General features: G+C 42.1%; 1 protein-coding gene and 1 long non-coding RNA gene across 2 annotated transcripts; one reads left to right on the forward strand and one right to left on the reverse strand.

Moving 5' to 3' along the window:
- Nucleotides 1-743: 743 nt before the first annotated feature.
- On the reverse strand, nt 744-8,608 carry SET (SET nuclear proto-oncogene). Its single transcript, XM_054220316.1, has 8 exons — nt 8,238-8,608; nt 6,859-6,916; nt 5,692-5,834; nt 4,885-4,988; nt 4,586-4,699; nt 2,837-3,007; nt 2,589-2,735; nt 744-1,652 (listed from the first exon to the last, which is right to left on the reverse strand). Exons 1-8 carry the CDS (start codon nt 8,605-8,607, stop codon nt 1,629-1,631), a joined length of 1,131 nt encoding a protein of 376 aa, XP_054076291.1. The 5' UTR covers nt 8,608; the 3' UTR covers nt 744-1,628.
- Nucleotides 8,609-9,002: 394 nt separating this feature from the next.
- Nucleotides 9,003-11,468, forward strand: LOC128917389 (uncharacterized). The gene is made up of 3 exons (XR_008469263.1): nt 9,003-9,135; nt 9,961-10,132; nt 10,432-11,468. It is a non-coding gene; the product is annotated as an uncharacterized LOC128917389 (long non-coding RNA).
- Nucleotides 11,469-19,817: the final 8,349 nt, after the last annotated feature.

Consider the following 19,817-nt stretch of genomic DNA (forward strand, 5'->3'; position numbering starts at 1 on the left):
TCCAAAGAGAACTAGCTGTTTGAATTTTAGATTAGCTGATACAACATTTTCTTAAATATTTCAAAAGCACAGCATGTTAAAACAACTTTCATTACACTTTGTGGAATACCAGTACCAACAACCTCTATGTGAAATTGTTACAAGCTACTCAGTCTCTTAAAGAGTACAGTATATCTAAAGCATATATACATGCTGCTACTGAGGAAAGAAAGCAGTGAAGTAGCAACTTTTTATACACGAGCTTTGCTAAGAATCTTGCTCTTTGAAATAGCCCAAAAATTAGCTTGCACTAAGATTTATTTTCAACTGAAAAGACTTACAAAAACACCCAAATCTTATTATAAGACCCCTTGGTCTTTTTATTTTGAGCTTGCATGATATTGTCATGCAAACTGATTTATTTGAGATACAGTACTGCACGTTATTACTTAAAAAAAATAATCTAAGAACGAAGTGATTTTTCTTTTTGCAAAACATGAATATAAACCTCTGTCTTCACACAAGGCATATGCACCCTACAGCCCTGTCTTACAGAGTTAGGTAATTCAAGAAATGGAGTGTGCAGTAGGAACTACCAAATGAAACGTGGAAAGTAAATGAACTGATTATCAGTCCATGCAACTACAAGGTTGCATTGCACTACATAAATACTGACCAATTGCCCACAAAAATGCCAAGAAGCTGCAGTCAAGTTCAAAAGAGGATATTAAAGCTGTTTCTTTCAGTGAAGACCAACCAGTCCCTTTGTGTACACATTTAGTTTTATTGTAACAAAGCAACTTGTACACTTTAACGTTTAAAACTGAGCATCTTTCTTTCCTTTCCAGTGAAACAAAAAAAAAAAAAAAGAATTTAAAAATAAACAAGAACAAAATTACAATAGAGAATGTCAATTCCAAATAAGATCCTACAGGCTCTGCTGATTCCCCATCAAGTGGCAGGGCTCAAAGTCATCATTAGGAGAAGATTTTATTTTAAAAGTGTCATCTTAAACTGCAAGGATGTTTGTTAAACATCACAATTAAACATGCCAAAGGAGAAGAAGCCATGTTGTCAAAATGCCCACTTAACCCACCCAAACATCTGAAACCCACCCCGGCTGACCTTCTATAACCCCATTTATTATTTTTTTTTTTTAGTTTTTTTTCTTTTTTTTAAACAAGAGAAAGTAGACAGATACATGTTGGTAAATGCTAACTGTCCATATTCACATAGAGACACAGTGTAATCTCTGAGCCCAATATACAGAGAAAGAAGGAAAAAAGCTAGATTCTATGCACTACTACACAGGGGCCTAGCACTCTTCAGCTTCCAGCAGAGTGAAGGGAGCAGAAGGTTTTCTTTTTTCCCACAGAACATGGTGTGTTGATTCCATAAACAGTTTTTGTTTTGAGACAGAAAGGGATAAAAATGAACTTGAAACAGAAACTGGTAGATTCTTTTCCACTGTATTCTGCTCAAGGTATTTCCCCCAAAATAAATTGTGAACCATGGTGTAGAGGAGAGAAAAAGAGACCTCAAGAGACCAAGGCGACTGAGCACAAGAAAAAAAAGACGGCAACTTGCTCCCAGGGACTGGAGAAAAATTAAAAAGGTAAAAAGGGGGTTTGGAATCCATCAGTGTTCAATTAGTCATCTTCTCCTTCATCCTCCTGTTGAAAGATAAGCAACAATTAAAAAAAAAAATCTAATCACTAAACTTCAGATAGCTGCAGACTACAGCCATACAGTGTTACTTGTAGCACGCTCTGTGACGGCCTCTCTCTCCCTCTTCACTAAGGAGTAGTAACACTCCCCATGAGTACCTATCTACATAGAAATCATTTAATAATCAGATGTCCCAATGAAAAAGCTTCAGGTTTGAAAAACTACCGTGACTCAGAATCACCTACAAACATTGACATAACTTTAACATTTAGAAAATGAAGGGGTCATCTTTCTTTTCTTTCTTTTCCCTCATTTTAAACTCTGAAGAGCAACATAGTAATTTCTAGATTACATAATAGATCCCAGTACTCTGGTGCCCACAACAGCCCTACCTCAATACAATTAATTTTTTGCTGCTGAAATTCAGACACACCACGCCCAATTACCAGAAACAAAGACAGCCGAAACTTTAAGTTACCAACACCCTGCATGCTGTCCTTGGAATCCCACTTCCTACTAAAGGAAATTTATAATTCCTGAGCCTTAGCTAAGCTGGCCATAAGCAGAAGTAAACCAACAGGTGCGAGGATAACAGAACTGGATGCATCAACAGAAGTAAAGCCTTGCTAGAATGTTCACTAATTAAGTCAGAATTTTGTTATGCTATATATATCTCCAAGTTCTTCTAGAGCAATTCTTACAAATTTACTAAAACTACTTATTTGTACTGTTTCTCATATACACAAACATACTTATTCCTACACTGAAACCACTCTACAAGTTAAGGTAGTAACAGTTCTGCTTCTCCCCTCCAAACGCTTTGTCAGAAAAGAATTATTTTACCTTTGTAACAATGGCTCAGTATTCTTACAAGATCCCTCTTAGAAATTTCTTTTGATTCTCCTACACCAGAGATGGAAGGGGTAAGTAAGATTACTCACCTCTCCTTCCTCTCCCTCATCGTCATCTTCATCTTCCTCCCCCTCATCTTCATCTCCTTCTTCATCAATATCCTCCAATCCTTCTTCCTCTTCATCATCATCATCATCCTCCTCTCCCTCCCCTTCTTCATCATCCATATCAGGAACCTTAAAGACACATATGCAACATTAACAACAGCGATTGAATTCACTTCTGCTTGCACAGTGCCATTATGGGTATGGATCAACAGCTCAGTGCTATACTTTACCAAGTAGTACTGTAATGGATTTGGCCAGATGTCATCCTTGATGACTTCTCCTAGTTCATCAGCCCCTGCATCGGAGTGGTCAGTAAACCAAGTAAAGAAACTTTCTGGCTCTTCATGCTGCCTCTTCCTACTGGCTTTGTTCTGTGTCTGGCTTGAACGTTTTGTCAGATCCTGAAAAGAAAGTTAAGAAGTTCCTTAAATAAGTGATCTTTATATGACTTCTATTTTTTTACTAAGCACCATTTAGAAACATACTTGTCTAAACAGCTACAAGTCACTTACTACTCTCTCTTTCAGGGAGAGGTCTTTAAGAAACACTTGGAACCCAAATGACTTGCAGAAAGAGATACCACTCAGCCACTTCCATTTCTCCTGAACATGAAAAAAACAGTAAAACCACCTGTTTCTTTTAATGACCTCCACTGAAATACTGAAAATTCACAGGATCTTGTATTTAATTTATGCTTCCATATCATGGGGAAGCACAAGCATGACAAGTGCTTAACGACATACTGAACCTAGAAGATCTCACAATGGCTAAATGCTACTCTGAGAATAGCTGTTATTGTAGTTAAATGCTATGACTGCTATATACACACAATTTAAGAAACAGTCCGTCTCCACACCTCTAAGCTCTGTCTTTAACTTGAGATAAAGAACTGCCTAGCCTTCTTATCCTGAGATTTCCCACTTTGAAGTCTCCAGGCCATTCTTTGTAGTAAAGTGAAAAAAAAAACTACACAAACTCCTAAAACATGTGGTCACAAGAACATACATATGCCTGTATCTACCACCTTACCCTACAAGTTTAGTAAGTTTTCAACGATCTGTTTGCTAAGTCTAAAAAGAAAGTTACTATCTGCTATTTAAATGCATTCTTTCTCTGATCAGAAGGTAATTCCAAACTTTAGTATTTACTTTCTTGATAGAATCACAACATTTAAAGGTTTGGACTGTTTAATGAGGAACACCACCAGAATTCACACTGATTTTGTGGTATGTTGTAAAGATCAAATTCAGTTAGTTTGTACTGGACTGTAACTTCTTGTACAAGAGGAAAAGTTCTAGTTCTCAATGAAAAAAGATTAAGTTTTCTTCTCAACCCAAGGATGACGAAACAAGCAGCAACTTAACTGCAACCCTCAGTTCTACTTCTAAATACTCGTTTCAAAATCTCCAGGATAACATGAAAGCGCTCCCAACTTTTACAGAAACTACAGCACATTAATTATGTTTCAATACTGTCTGGAGGAAAGATGTGCCCACATTACTGTGTGGCTGTAACTTCTACAAAGATGTAGCGTGTCTGGAAATGAAGCTGAGGAAATAAAGAGGAGAAAAAAAAAAAATAATCACCCCCCCTCTATATGATCCCCATCTGTCCTTGTAATTCCTTATTTGAAAGTTATCTTAAGAAAAAAACCAAAACACAGAGTCTAGACCACGCCAAAGAGAGACAAGCCAATGCACTTGTTAATCTCTCCACGTGGTCATACTTGTACTTTCACAGTTTTCATGGTGTTGCTCAACTGGGCAAAAGAATTCACTACAGATCTCCATGTAAACAGGGTATTCCAAACCCTGCAAGACGGGCATGAACTATGCCGAGAAGCAGCAAGGGGGTTGGGAGGGGAAGAAAAGGGAAGACAAGACAGCTTCGATACAGAAGAAAAAAGTAGAAGGAACATAATTCAAGTGACAGTATCACATAGGGCAGCAATTATCTTTCCCAGATGCAGAGGTACATACCTTCCCAGATTTCCATTTGATCTCAGTTGATTTTGAAGATGGGTCTCCACTTTCATTGAGGTGAAACTCTTTGGAGAGAACTTTATTTTCAAAGTATGGATTCTCATCAAAATACTGCAGAGTCAGAAGCAAAGAGTTAGAACCCACATAATGTAAACACACATACCAAGTCAAACCTGGTACTAAATGGATAACTGAAGAGATTTAAGTTACAAACTACAACCCGATACGCAATTGCATTAAAAAAAACCCAAACAAACAGAAAAACCACAAGCGAAGGAATTATTTCAAGTACTTACAAAATCTATTCTGTAACCTGATTTGATGTCTTCAAATTCTGTCACCTCAACTCTGGTCAAATAATGCAGTGCTTCCTCATCTTCTTCTCCCAGCAGTGCAGATACTAAGACAGAATTAGGAATCCCACATTAACAAAGCTATGAAACATGTTATCGTGCAGGTGAAATACAGCAAATTGACAGTAAGAAAGATTTGAAAAGCAACACATCTGTCCAAGCCAACTTCTCACAGCCCATTTTTTTTCAAGTTACCAGCCAACAGACTATTAGCATTTGTGTGATTTGCATTTGCTGAGGAGAAAACATTACATTTGCTTGTTATAGTTCCACGTTAAAAAGTAGCAAAAGCTGTACTCATGCATCTGCCCTTCTCCCTGAAGCAGATTATCACGCATGTAGTTTGCCCAATCTAAGGAGTCTACTAGAAACAGTTTATTGTGAAGTCCTAAGGAGCTCACCTCCAATTAAAAAAAAAACCCCAAAGCAACTAGAATCCTTTTTTTTCTCCTCTTTAAAGAGCGCAATTAAGTGAAAAAAGTGAGAAACTTGTCATTTAAAATGCAGAAATAAAACTACCATTGGATTTTAGTGAATGAGATGCTCCTTTGGTCAACAAGTGCAAGAAATAAAAAGCTTACAAAATATACTCTAGGACAAAATGGAAGCGTTTGCATATGAAGCAGGCTTCTGTTAAACGTATGCACAGCAAAAATTCTAGAAAACCCTCAGAGCTGCAAAGCACATAACAAGCAAGCAAATGCTGAATTTACAGAAAAAAAGAAGAAAAGAGGGCTATTAAGAATATACCTTGTGGGTGGTTGACAAATGTTGTTACCCAGAAGTTTGGGATTTTGGCGATCAATTCTGACCTCTTCTGGAAGAATGGTTGGCGGAGTTTGTTGTATTTCTGTTCTACTTTCAAAATTTCCTCACTGGCTTGTTCATTCAGTCTGTAACAGAAAGAGCCACATTAACCACAGGAGAGAGAACTGAAATTTAAAGACGCATCATCAGTAGTTAGCAAAAAACTGAATGGGTGTGATTAGAGTAGTCTGCCATATTCAACAAATGAGGTATCACCAACAAAAAACTGAGGCCCAAACCTGTAACCACTATTGAGAAACACACTACCAGAAGCAATCTCACTGATCTTAATGAAACGTTCTTAACAGATTGTATGTTTTGCAGCATTACATGAGGGACGGTCCCTCATTTATAGAAAGCAAAGTACTATTTTACTTCCTAAATATCTTGTTTGCAAAAGACCAGAAGACAGGTAGCACAGAACACTGTCACCCACTCTTTGTAACTTTTGGGCAGGCAAGCAAGCTACAGCAAAGCAATTTTGCAGCCGACACAAGTAAAATCTGAAGACGTCACATTTAATTGGTTTTGTAAACAGGCAGAGCCCTGATACTGCAACAACTTGACCAGCCAGAGCCTCAACAGTCACCTGTAGGCTTTGGAGGACAGGGTGCATGGAAGTAAGATCCAGGCAAATACCAACAGCGCCCAGAGTTTTGGCATATGAAACTAATGTTTCAGTGACACTTTCTATACGTTATTCTATAAACACATGGATATATAACAAAAAAAGTATAATAAAAGCTAACTTTTCAACCAAGTTTTTGGTTCTGCTTACAGACACAAAAATACTTTTGTAAGACAGCATACGCATTAACTTGAAAAACCAATACGAAACAAATTTCTATTATCAAAGCCACCACAATTAATTTAAAATTTTAAATTCAAGTTCTACTTTTTTAATTATACACAATTACACAGGAAACCAGCATACAACTTCATTTTTTTTTATCATACACAAATACTTCTTACATCTAATCAAGTCAGAACACAAGTGTATCTTGGCGGAGTTTAAAGAGAGTGAGAACTACTATGGAGTGCTTACTTTAGTACATATTTTTATTTTTGAAAGTTACGTTTTAATTTCTGCTACATTTCAAGTTTCTTTACCTGTCTATTTCATTCTGTACTTCATCAATGTGTTCAATTGCTTCCTGTTGCTCTTTTTCTGAAAAACAAACGAAAATGCATCAAAATCCCTTCATTCTGACAAATCACCTGGGATTTTCCCTTAAGACCTTTTCTAGTCATCTACTTCAAAAGCACGCAGATATTTCTATTAAATGTCATAAATGTTACGAGGCCTTAAAGCTTCAGCTACTTCCAGGGTGTTTTACGGCTGAAGTGCAGAAAAGTTTGATGAAACGGCACTCAAAGCGTGTTCACCCCCAGAAATCGCAGCTTACGTTCCCCTAACGCAGTTTTACAAGTCAACTTAAATGATAAGTCAATCACGAGAGATTAACAACAATTTAATTGAAAAGTCGCAAGCCGTATCTGCCAAGAGCAACACACTTGAAGGAACGCTAAATAATTTACAGAGGACAGAATATCGACAGAAATAGCATAACCGGGAACGCGCCACCGAAAAAAAAAAAGAAAACCCCAAAAACGTTTGAAAGGACGGTTACGAGCGAAAAAAAACCACCTTCGAAGTCGCCGTTTTGCAGGTATTTTCTCGGTGAAGCCCGGGTTACCGGAGCACCGTCTGTCCCCCGCGCCGGGCGATGAATGAGCGGTGGCGGGACGCTCCCGCCTCCCCGGTAAGGCCCAGCCCGCCCTCGGAGACAGCTCTGCCCGGTGCGGCGGGTGGATGGGCCGCCCCGCTCCCCGCCGCGGGGTAACGGGGAGAAGCACGTGTGTGACCGAAGCCGGCGCGACCCGGCGGCAGGAGGAAGGAGAGTGCTGCGCCCTTCCCGCGGCGGCCGGAGAAACCCCCGCGGCTCGGCGACCTTTAAAAAATCCCAGAGCTACCGCGATCGCACGTGGGGACGGGGCGGGCGGGTGCCATCGCCGGCGCCGCCCGAGCACCGCGTGGCTTCCCCGCCCGGGCCGACAGGCCCCGGCGGCCGCCCCATCCCCGCCCGGCGGGGCAGCACCACGCGGCGGCGGCGCCGAGAGCGGGAGGCGGCGAAGCATCATGGCGGCGGCGGCGGAGCACAATGAGGCTCCGCGGATGCTGCTCCGGGAGGGGGGGGCGAGGGGGGGTCCCGCTGCTCCGCCAAGGCCGCAGCGCCCCCCGCCCCGGCCCCGCCTGCGCCCGTGGGGAAGGAGGCCGGGCCGGGGAGCGGAGACAAAAGGGCGCTAACATGGCCTCCTCCTGCTGCTGCTGGGGCCTGCACATCCGCCCGGCCGACCCCGCGCTCTTCCCGCCTCCGGCCCGGCCGCGGCCCGTGTGGCTGGGGAAAATGGCGGTCGGTGCGGCGCGGTGCGAGGCGGAGGCCGCGGCGGCTGCCGCCATTCCCTTCCCGCCCCCGGCGTCGCCTCACCTGAGGTCTCGTCGGCCCCATCGTGGTTGGAGTTCAGCTCCTTCTTACTGACTTTGGCCGCCGGCGCCGACATGTTGGTGGCTGCGGAGCGGAGCGCGGAGGGAGGGGGGCTGTAACGGGACTGAGCGGGGGGGGGGGGGGAGGGGGGGGCCGGGCACAGACTCCTCCTGCCGCTGCTGTTGCCACCGCCGCCGCTCTGGCTCCCGCCGCCGCCGGGGCGCTGCCGCCTCCTCCGCCCGGACCTGGAGCTGCCGGATAACAGGGGGCGGCAGTGGCGCTCGCACTGCCTCACGCTCTCCACAGCCAGAATCACCACCGCCGCCGCCTCCTCCTCCTGCTGCTGGCGAGGGGCGGGCAGCGCGGCGCGCATGCGCAGCAACCCCCCCCTCCGGGGCACGGGGGGGACGGCGGCCGCAGCGCGCAGGCGCGCCGGGCCCCCCTCCTGGGCGCTGGGCAGCGGGCGGCGCGACGCGCAGGCGCGCTTCGCTCCCCTCCCCCGGAGAGGGGGAGCGCGCCGCTCTGCGCAGGCGCCGGCACCGCCTCCTCGCCGCGGGCGGCCGACGCGCAGGCGCAGAGAGGCGGCCGGGCGGCCCCGCCCCCGCCGGGCACGCCACGCCGGGCGCCCATTGGCCCTCGGGGGGGAGCGGGGGGCGGGACTCGGCGCGGAGACACAGAGGACGGCGCGAGAGGCGGGAGAAGGGCGGGGGAGTGGGGAGAGTAGGGCGGCGGCGCGCGCAGGTGTGCATGTTGGGGGGAGCGCGCATGCGTGGCCGCGCGCGCCGGGGCCGTTGCCTGGTGCACGTGGCCGCGCGCGCCCTCAGGGCGGGCGCCGCGCTCGAGGCTCGCGCGTCCCCTCAGGGCCGCCCCCACCCCGTGAGGAGCCGCGATCGGTGACAGGGTCGGTCCCTCGCCTGGCGTGGGGGTGGGCAGGGTCCTCTACGGGAAGGGGGTGAGGGGGGAATGGTGGCATTTGGGACCACCGATCACCAAATGGCCCCGAAATGGCTGCCTGAGGTGGCCCCTGCGGACCAGCCCCAGCGCCTCCTGTCCATGAGAGGCTGTGTGAGGTGAGGTCGCATTTCCACCATGGCTCGCTCAGGGGACGTGGCGACCCTCATGTCACTGTACTGCCTCCGTTGGCTGGAACATGACCCAATGCACTAACTTCAGACATTACATTTTAAGGGCACAGAGGCCCTGTCAGTCACATCCAGCCCACACTCTTAATGTGGGAGCACAACTCTAGAAGGTCATTGAGCCCAGCCGTCTGCCAGCACACCTGCCACTGCACCAAGAGCGAGCAGACTTTAAATAACCCTTTTTGTCCCCTTCCTGTCCACCTGTCATGGAAGAGCTCATTGCAGCTTCACAGCTACAGCTAGCTCTGTTTCCCTCTTAAAGTAACAGCCGAGCCACTCTTTTCTATCAAAACACACAGCATATTATTCACAGATTAATATTACGATATACATCAGGCTAAGAAACATGTACCGCTATGATGAAGTAGGAACTTGCCTTTTGCATTTGCTTTCCAGTCAGACGCTATTATCATATTCTCCCCGCTTGTTTCCATTTTTGTCTCTTTAAATTGCCCTTCCAATGGACTTATTCAACAAGGCCTGGATTAGTTCCTGTCTCCGCAGAGGTCTTAACTGTAGTTTTCTGATTCCTGTTCCCACCTGTTGCTTTCAAATCCCAATTGCTTTTTCTTTTGTATTCCCAGCTGTCACTTCCCACCAGCTATGTCCTTGCTTCCATTGCCACCCACAACTGCTGCCGCATGTCCACAATCTATTGTGCTTCCCTCTGCAAACAGCAGGAGAGAGGAGCTGCCATCCATTAGTCCTCTGCTTTCACGTACAGCAATGAGCTTTCTCAACTGCTGGGCATAAAAGGTAAGGAAAGCATTGCAAATTTATAAATGCAAGATTATGAGATCCTTCCCAAGAGGGATGTTTCAAGGCCTTTCTGAAGCCCATCACAGTGAGGATAACTTCCCTTATATTCTGTCTGCATATCCCAAGATCAATTAATAATGGATATCTTCATATTCAGACAAGGTAAGCTCATGTGTCTGGCTTGATTTTCTTCCTTCTGTAGCCCTTAAGTCTCTTTACTACACAGTTGTATCTGCTTGATTGTTTTCCCCCTCTTTTTCTCACCTGTAATTTACTATTATATTGTCTTTCTCTAGATTAGCCTTTGAAGATCCACAATTTGAAATATGGGACATATGTGTGAAAGCCAGTTCGAAGCAGGAACATGATGATCCAAACAGCATCTGCCTGCTCCCTACTAGAATCCCTTGTTTAGTCCACAAATTACTAGGTATTCCCGAAGTACATGATTAAGGTGTTCCGCTGATGTATCTAAAGTCAAGTCATTGTAAATTTTAACAACTGTACTGTTAAAAACATTTCCACGATCTGTTTATCCTACCCTAAAACTAGCTAATATACAAAAAAGAGAGTATATATTAATTAGATATATTAATATTAAACTCCCCACTTTTTAAATATATTTAATTTTGAGACACAAAATACAAATCTATGTTTTCATGTGAAAAGAGAAAGCAAATCATTAATTTTTTTTTGGAGGAAGTAGTGTTCTTTCACATAGTTACTTTCCTTTCTTTGTTTGCTTTCTTTGATTTAGTGCTGTTGATGTGCTGTTCCCAGCTTCCTAATAAACCTTTTGTCTTAACTCTTCCTCAGTTCTCTTCCTGTTAGAAAAGTTACATTAACACAATACTTCTCCAATTATACATCCTTTCACTCCAACGGACCAGGTACAATTGTTTTAGCAGCCTTTATTTTCTGCTTTTCGAAAGAGAGCCTCTCTTATACAGTTCGACAGTGGTCTAACTTCTGGATACGTTTCATAAAAGGTCACAAAACAATAGGTGCTTATGTGCTTCTGCGGCTTAGCTCAAAGAATTTGACAACAATTCACAGGATGATGCTCTCTCTGCACTCCTTGCTTTATAGAGAAAAGAAGAGGTAAAACTAAGCCCCTGAGTTAGAGTAGCTTTGAGCCCTAGGAAGGGTGAGAGGAGAGCACCCAGTAGCATTTGCAGCTGAATTGATTTACTGTTTGTTCTTGCTGCACTGTTAACGTGTACGCTCAGGAGGAACATGACTCAAATATTTGTGAAGAAGCAAGTAGCGGCAGCACAACTCTCAACTCCGTTTGAAACTCTTCCTCTGTGCAGCTACCCCAAATCCTGTGTAGTTTCATTACAAAGAGAAAAAAAAAGGCATCTAGGTGGTATAAAGCCTTGTCGGTACGTGAGTTACCTGCTGTTACACAAGATTTTCAGAAATGACATCTGATGCTCAGACCTAATAAGCAACTGTTTACTATCCCTGATACTATAACAAAAAATAATAAATACTTAGAGGTTTAATTGATAAGTAGTCAGTTAATTGCCGTAATTTCTTTCTAATGTTTTTCATTATCTGTAAGTAACCTCTAAGGCAGTTTTAGTCCCTGCATAACTGTTGAGGGGTTAAAATATACCGTTATAATCCTATGATATGGGGGGCGGTGAATGTATTTAGAGTAAATGATGTCCCTCTCTCATCTTCTTGTAAGACCTTTCTCAGCTCTGATTCCATCAAATATAATAGAACAGTAACATTTTTTCCCGAACTATACTGTCCAATTAGCTATGCTGCCTATGTTACAAATAGCTCTTTTCCCTCTGTAGAACAGAGTTAGTATTCCTGCTTTTGTTTGAACTTCAGGTTGCGCAGTTCAAGTTGCAAAAATATACTTTATGTGGCATCTTTCAAACTCAGTGTGTGAGTACTCTGGTGTTGACAAATAAAGGAGTTAGATCTTTGCAGCTTTCCAGATGGCAATGACTTTGTCAGACAACTGAAGAAAATTTGTGTTAGTTTTCCTTTATGTATATTTGGATATATGGGGGGTTTGTCAGCAGCTGATAATGATTAATGGCTTTACAGTTTACATAGAGGGTAGCAGTAACTGCACGTTTTTCTCAAGAATTGTACAAACAGAGCTTCTTCGTAAGGATAAAATCATATTTGCTCCTTGATGTAAAAGTTCAGATCTCCTAATATTTCTTTCCTTAGTTAGGTACGTTACTATAAGACAGAGACATAATTGGTAATCATGCTTAGTTTCTGGAATGTCAAGTCAGCTGTAAATTTTAGACATGAACGCCCGATTTGGCAAGTGAAATCAGAAAATGTGCTAAATCCTCTCAAATACAATGTAATGATGTGTGAAAAAGTAAGAAGAGTACATTTCCTTCTAAGTATTTCTGCAGTGCAAAATGGGCATACATAAAATCATGCAAGTCAATATAATTAATAGCAACTTATGTTTTTATAGCCTTCCATCCCAAAGAATCTCACAGCCTTTACAGAAATTATTGTAGAGAAATATAAAACAAGGATCATTTTACCACTGCTGAAATGCAACCAACTGCTTAACAATTGTACATCTATGCTGGGAGCCTTGTCTTCCACAAAGAACTTGCAGATTTGGGCTCTGTATCAGGAACAAAGATCCCCCTTGGAGCGCAAGACAAAATTTTTTTGAGTATGTGAAAGCTTTTAAATTACTGAGTACACCAGCGAGCTAAAGGCTGCACAACATCTCAAGTACACATAAGCTTGTACTTGATAGTAAAGTCTGACTAGCATATCAGTGCTTATTCTAAGCAGCAGGCAGAGAAACACCGGCTGGTTTGCTGCGTGTAATCAGTTTGACAGCCCCCAGGAACTGCCGAGTCTCCATGACCCTAGAAAGACAGTTTGGCACATATATTAAACAGTCAAATGCCTCCCCCCCAAGTGTTTATCCATTTCCACTAGTCGCAGACCTTCCCAGTCGAGCACTCACATTAGAACTCAATGGTTAGATAATGACGGAAGAATCTTCCACGTGTCCTCACAGTTGTTGCAGTTTAAACCCTTGGATGAAAATATTTCTAGGCTGATAACTGCCTTTGAAGCAGGATGGTGTTCAGTAACACAGACGACAGGGAGTGACTAATAATATGTAGTTGAATAAACCCAGTGATTCTATTTGGAGATATATTTCCTTATTTTTGGTAGTGTTCCCATTAGGCATAGTTACTAAACCTGATCTTTTTTCCCTATACCAACGTTTTTAACTCACCAGAGCACTTGCTTGTAATCTATGAAGAGATGGATGGTCATTTATGTTTGTGCTTGTTCCCAGATACTAGAGACAAAGAGACAGTCAAAATATTCTTAAAAATCTTAAATGAAATTCAAAGTCAATAAAACCTAAGACACTTCTGAACATGAGACATAAGCTTTTCAGACATGTAGGTGGTTAAGAATGTTTTGCTCATATTTTTCACATAAGGTGCACAGTTGGGAATTTTGTAGGGAACTGAACTGACCTGTGCCTTCCAGAATATTAAGGGAAGTTGTTTATTGGAAAATTCTTTTTAAGTTACATTCCGCATTGTGAAACTAAGAGTCCCTGCGAAAGACACATTTGATTGGAGGAGTTTCTTGCCCTTCTTTACTTTCATTCAGATTTTATATCTCAGACACTGATGTTGTCCTGTTCATTGGCTTAGATGGAGCCCTGTGGCTGTTAACTACTGATCAGCTGTGCCAACAGACATGTATATAGATGATGTTATAAATCCAGAACTACTGGATTGCAGTTTCTAAAACCAAAAAATGTTTAAATATCAACTTGTCCAGATACGCTGCTACTGCTTCCAGATGTGAATATCCATCTACTCTTGCCTGAGGAGTTCACAGCCCAAGATAGGATCTGAAATGTACAAAAGTTTTGTTTGAAAACATGTAGTGGCATATGCAAACGTGTCTCTTCACTATCTGCAACACCTGCAGGGTGTTACAAAGGCAGATATTTAGATTTCATTGATGCATTTACACCAGTCGATATTCAAAAGCTATCTGTAGCAATACAAAATTATTAGTTTTGCAGGACAGTATTAGAGCCACTGCATCCTGCACTGAGGCAATGGAAGCCTTCAACCAAGCTTAATACAGCTACAGTTTCACAGAAAATGTCTGAAAAAACAAATGTTTGTTTGAAATCTGGTGATTAAATGATACATGTTGTGGTTGGCTTTGTGTTTACGTTTGAGGCTTTATTTCACTATGTAGACTCCTGCATAATGAAAGCTCTAAACAGAAGTTGTTGGAACTTACAAGAAGTATTCCTAGGTAGAATCAAACACAAATAAAGCCACTTTTGAATTGGAATACTGCAGTATTAATACTGAGTGTTATTCTGGAATAGCTGTGCCAACCAAATTTTTATGTAGAAGGCCCTGAAATAATTCACAGGGAAAGTAGCTACTAGTCTTCGATTTCCTTCAGTGGTGCTCTGTCTGAAGAAAACCTACAGCTTCCTTACAGCTAGGGCAGAAGCTCTAGTGCTAGATAGAGTCTTTCTAATGAGACACAATAGATATAGATAAAAATCCCTGGAAGTTACAGTATTATAAATTCAAATGAATGCTGAATGGAAGTTTTAGGATAACTAAGCAGCGGGGGTAGAGCACTCTTAAGGACTAGGAAAAACTATACTTCGTGCTTCTGTGGGTTCTCCTGCAAGGAGACTTTCAGATGATCCTCCTCTCCACTCATGGAAAAATTAAGAGGGACCCAATATTTTTACAAAGACCATTTATAAACATTTGCTTTCCAGGATTTTACCTCTGGCCAGTTCCTGAAACTCTTCTTTATCATCTCCTCAGTCCTACAGCAGGAAAATGCTTGCTGAATGCTAAACAAAGTTGAGTAACACTTCAAGATTTGGTCCCTCAGGAATAGCAGTAGAGACTCAAATTTTACATTTTGTGTATTCCATCCATTGTCTTGTTACCAAGTAGCAGCTGTTTTTGTGGGAATCATTAAAAACTTCCCTTGTTATGTGGAGTGCTATCGATATTTGAACTCTCAGGGGGAGTAACCTCTGTTTCTATCCGGAAAATATCAGATTAGAATAAACACATGCAACATTGCTCAGCAAAGAGCAAGTATGTTATTTACAATTATGTAGTTTCAAGTTGGCATTATTCAAATACTTGCGGTGTCTTGAGTCTCATGTAGGAGTATAGTGACAGGAAAGGTGAAACAAAAAAGAGGAAAATATGTAGGGATCTGTCATATACAGTTTTTGCTATAATAATACATTGCACGTATTATTCCTTTCATCTGAGAATGTCAAAGCTCATTAAAAAAATCTGGTTACATATAAAAAGCTCTGTGAGAAAAGTAATTATTTTATTGGTAGGTTAACTGAATGACAGAGTTATTCCTCATTAGAGCTGGAGACAGAACTCAGGAATAGAACTAGTCTCCAACTTCGGCTACATAAAATGCTGCACGAGTTGCCAACAATGAAGATCTGCAAGTGGAATTTGGTTAATTGTGTCAGTCTGTAGGAACGCTTATTATTTTTTGGTATTACAATAGCTCTGAGAGTCCTGAGAGTTCTGCGACTGTGATCCCTTTGTGCAAGGTGCTGTCTGAACACAAAGCAAAGAGGTGGTTCTGGCCTGGAAGAACGTAAAGTCTTTCAGGACATAGTTTGACAAAGTATTTTTTGGTAGAAGTTCCTATTTATGCATTCCCCACCACACATTCCTCCCCTCTTCCCCTTCACACTGTCCCTGAATTGTGCCAGTGCTGGGTTTTTTTCTGTAGCCCCATGTTAAATTGAATCAGGAAACTGATTTCAATTAGAAGTAGTCCCCATAAAAACATTTATTTTTAATTCAGATTAGTACTCTGATCTGGTTCCCTGGTGCAGATGCATGAACAACGTTACAAGAAAGAGGGTCCCGTCAGGGCAGGAATGAACAAGGAAAGGGTAAGGAACAGGTTGCATAAATCTTGCTTACTTGCAAGAGGTGTTTGTCGAACTGTGCCCTTAACTTAGCCTAACCATGACAAGGTTGCAACTGTAACTGCTGTGAAAAAAACAGAAATATTTTTATGTAAATTTTGTTTAAATTAACACAAGCAGGTGGAAAACATCGATAAAAAAATGGCAGCTCTGCCACCTGACGTGATACAGTAAAAGATTTCAGAATAGAATTTGAGATCATTGACAAAAAGTCATCCTTCCCCTTTCGGATTCCAAAATGTCTCTCAGAAACACACAAAGGAAATAACCTTTAAACTCCGTGTTTGTTTTTGCAGTGGTATGACTGGAAAATAATTTAATCTGCCTTTACAAAGGCTGGGGGGGGACGGACATAAAACAAAGTAGAGACGATTTCCCTCCCACCACAGTCGTACATCTATTATCTGACTCACCACTTCTGGGATTCCTTCTGGCAGCACTGGTTTTATTGCACTGAAAATTCAAGTATGTGAAAATATTCCCTATTTTCAGGTTGCTTTGTTCACTGTTTCGTTCAGGTCAGTATTCCTTCCTTTAGAGGTTTGGAACTCAACATTCAGAAAGTGCTGGATATTGCTGTTCTTAAGCCTTGTGAGAAGGACCAGCACAGTGGAAAGGAAGGGGGGAGGGAAGGGAGAAATGAAAGGGGAGGAGAGTCCATATCTGAAGAGAGATTCCAGACTAGAGAAATTTTACTGACATCCATTCAGTATCCAGCAGGGTCTCCTTCAAGGGCTTTTACTGAGATCCAAAGGCCCTTGCAATTCACAGAGGCATTTACATGCAACGTTGCCCTCTGGGAGCTAAGGTATAACTGTACTCCTGGATAATAATAACAAAGAATACTACCAGACTCCTATTGAAATGTCAACCAGGCACTACTGTTGTAGAGAGTAACAAAGAGATGCTAATATAATTAATTATGAAGCCTCAGTACCCTCATTAACACATCTTTAGTGCCTAGATCTTTGAAAATCAGCTGTATAAAGTGACTGTCAGAGTTAATTCCTTATAAATTGCCTCCTGTCACATCCCAGAACTGCAGCAAGTTCTCTCAGGCCTTGTTGATGCTAAGAAATCTGGGTGGGTTTTTTTTTTTTTTTAGTACCGATGCAGTTATACGGGTGTTATTAAAGATATAAGCTGTTGCATAAGCAGGAGTTTTTCAGTCTAGAATAGAGCAAAATAAAAATGCCTTTAGTCAACACAGCTTCCCCAATTGGTAGCATAAATAGGAAAAGTTTAAATCAATTACATGGAAAACTAAGCACAAAAGAAAGACAGGAATGAAAGGTGCCTCATAATTTGGCATTAAAATGTTTCTGGACCTTTTTTTAAATCTGAGGATCGCAGCCGGTTTATAGCTCTCCCTCCTCCTAGTGCCTTTACGACAGCTTTTCAGCTCCAGGCGTCATTCCAGGGCAGCCTCCCTCCCCACCACTCCCGCTTACAAATATATATTTCAATAGACTCAGGCTACATGGAGTTCCAAAACCAGCATGTAATTGGTGCAATTGTCTTTTACGCTTTGCCACAGAGCACCACATTCATGCCTTCTCAAGCCCTGTTTTGTCATGTTCCCACTCTTTTTTTTTTTTAAGTTAGACCAACGTCGATACTTGTATTGGGAACCCTACATAAACACTAAAGAAAAAAGTTACACAAACTGGCCATATTGGTGGTTCATTCTGTTTTTTCTGAGTACCAGACTACTATCCTGTCATTCGCCTACAAGATAAAGATAAAAGTGCCGTCTTTTAAAGGTGATAAAAAGAAAGTGATCATTACAAATCACTTGGCATTTTCTGCAGCAGTTGAAGCACTCACACTGACAGATCCAATTTGTCTATACAAGATACTCTGCTTCCCTTAATCTTCCATGTGCTTTTGAGAAGACAATAATTTTTCTGCAGTGCATAATTTTGAAAAGTTACCTCTGTGTGTATTTGTATAATACGTTCCAGGATCCTTTGGGATCCTTGTTGTACGTGGGATAACAGACCAATCAAAATGGGATATTTTTATTTGCCATTTCAGAAGTGGCTCTCACACTAAATGTAAAATCATTTTGCAGGTCTGGCTAAACAGGCACTATGCAAACTCTCTAAATTGAGGTGAAAGTTATATCTATAAAAGAAGTCCTTGCAAATCTGTGTTTCTTACTGTATTAGCTGACATGGAAGGAACATTATTTTATTCTCCACTCTTAAATTACATATCCATACCCCAGTAAAGCTATGATGCATTTATTGATCATTCAGCGTTCGTAGAAATCACGTTTAAGAAATGAAGTAGCATGCTTGAAATTAAATAAATATATATATTTCTGAAGAGCAATCAAGAACTATCATGCAAATTCTGCTTGCTTGCTTTACATAAGTACAAATCTGATGGTACTGAGTGGAATGTAACGACTTATTTCTAAATGTCCTTTTTTGAAACAACGCTTTTGCAAAGAATAGCCAATTCTATTCAGATGAATAATACCTGTCCACAATGCTTTTTGAGGTAGCCAGCTGCTTTACACATATCAATTAAAATTCCAGCAACTGTCTGAGGTACTGTAGACACAGTATGAGTTGATGAAGTGATACACAGAACAGGTAACTAATTTTTAGTCATACACTGTTACTGAATATGGGATTAATTTCAAGGATCTCAGCGTTTTATTCCATGTTATCTGCACTCCAAAGGGCCAGCTACCTTTTAAGAGTGGCGTGCCAGATTGTACTTTTATTTTTGAGATTAGCTGGTGGGCATGCTGGTATCAACTCAGCAGGAACTGGGGGCTGCTGAGTCTAAACTGAGAGAGACACTGCCAGTCACCTTGCTGACAGCATCAAGCCTCTGTCCAAGGCAGAGGCTCCCAGCTGCCACCAAGTTCGGAGCACTGTGACAGCCAGGAATCGGGATCCTGAGCCCATCACAGATGCCTTTTACGATATTCCATGGCTCTTGGCCCTGTGCCAGCTCTTGCTTGCCATTCAGAACCCGCCAGCACCGTGTCTTTGCGCCCCTGCGGTGGCAGCTTGCAGACACCTACAACAAAGCAAGCTTTCCCCGTGCTCCTTCCCATTCTAGTTACAACGGACTAAAATCTTTGTCTTATTATCAATGTAGGAATGAATACGCGATAAGCAGTACCTGTACAGTGCAAGAGCTCATACCCGTAATATTTAAGGACTTCATTCTCTTCAATAACTCTTCATTCTACGAAGCATAATAGATCTATGATTTTAATGGAGATGGATTATTTGTATAACACGTCACGTCTCTATGTGTAACAGAACTTCAGAAATGAGGCAACATGTTTTCTGCCTGAATTGAAAGTATGGTTTTCAAAGCAAAAAGGACAGAGCATTTGCAGGGACATTTGGGAGGGGAGACAGGGAAAAGGAGGTCAGAAATTAGAGAAAATGCGTGAGCCCTTTACGAATGGCACTGGAGGTGTCCTTTTAAGTAATGTTGCAGATGTAGGGGCCTTTCCAATAATTTTCCTTTTGGGTAGCATCTCGATTGTTTTTCTCTAGGGATGTTTCCATTTAACCTAAAACTCTGAGCCTCAGTGAGACCAACTTCCAGATCAGTAGAGCCAAGAACATCACTCTAAAGCAAATGACACTTAAGACCTAGTTCAAAGCTAAACAGTATAGGAGTAACTGATCAGGTATTGTCTGTACCCAA

The sequence above is a fragment of the Rissa tridactyla genome, chromosome 14 (genome assembly GCF_028500815.1).
Source record: "Rissa tridactyla isolate bRisTri1 chromosome 14, bRisTri1.patW.cur.20221130, whole genome shotgun sequence".
NCBI lineage: Eukaryota > Metazoa > Chordata > Aves > Charadriiformes > Laridae > Rissa > Rissa tridactyla.

What these genes read in the sequence shown, in the direction of transcription:
- SET (XM_054220316.1), bottom strand. Translation starts at nt 8,607, where the DNA reads ATGCGCGCCGCGCTGCCCGCCCCTCGCCAGCAGCAGGAGGAGGAGGCG. An exon ending in TGGGGCCGACGAGACCTCAG is followed by an intron (nt 6,917 to 8,237) that starts GTGAGGCGACGC and finishes TTTGTTTTTCAG; the next exon opens with AAAAAGAGCAACAGGAAGCA. An exon ending in CAGGTTACAGAATAGATTTT is followed by an intron (nt 4,700 to 4,884) that starts GTAAGTACTTGA and finishes CTGACTCTGCAG; the next exon opens with TATTTTGATGAGAATCCATA.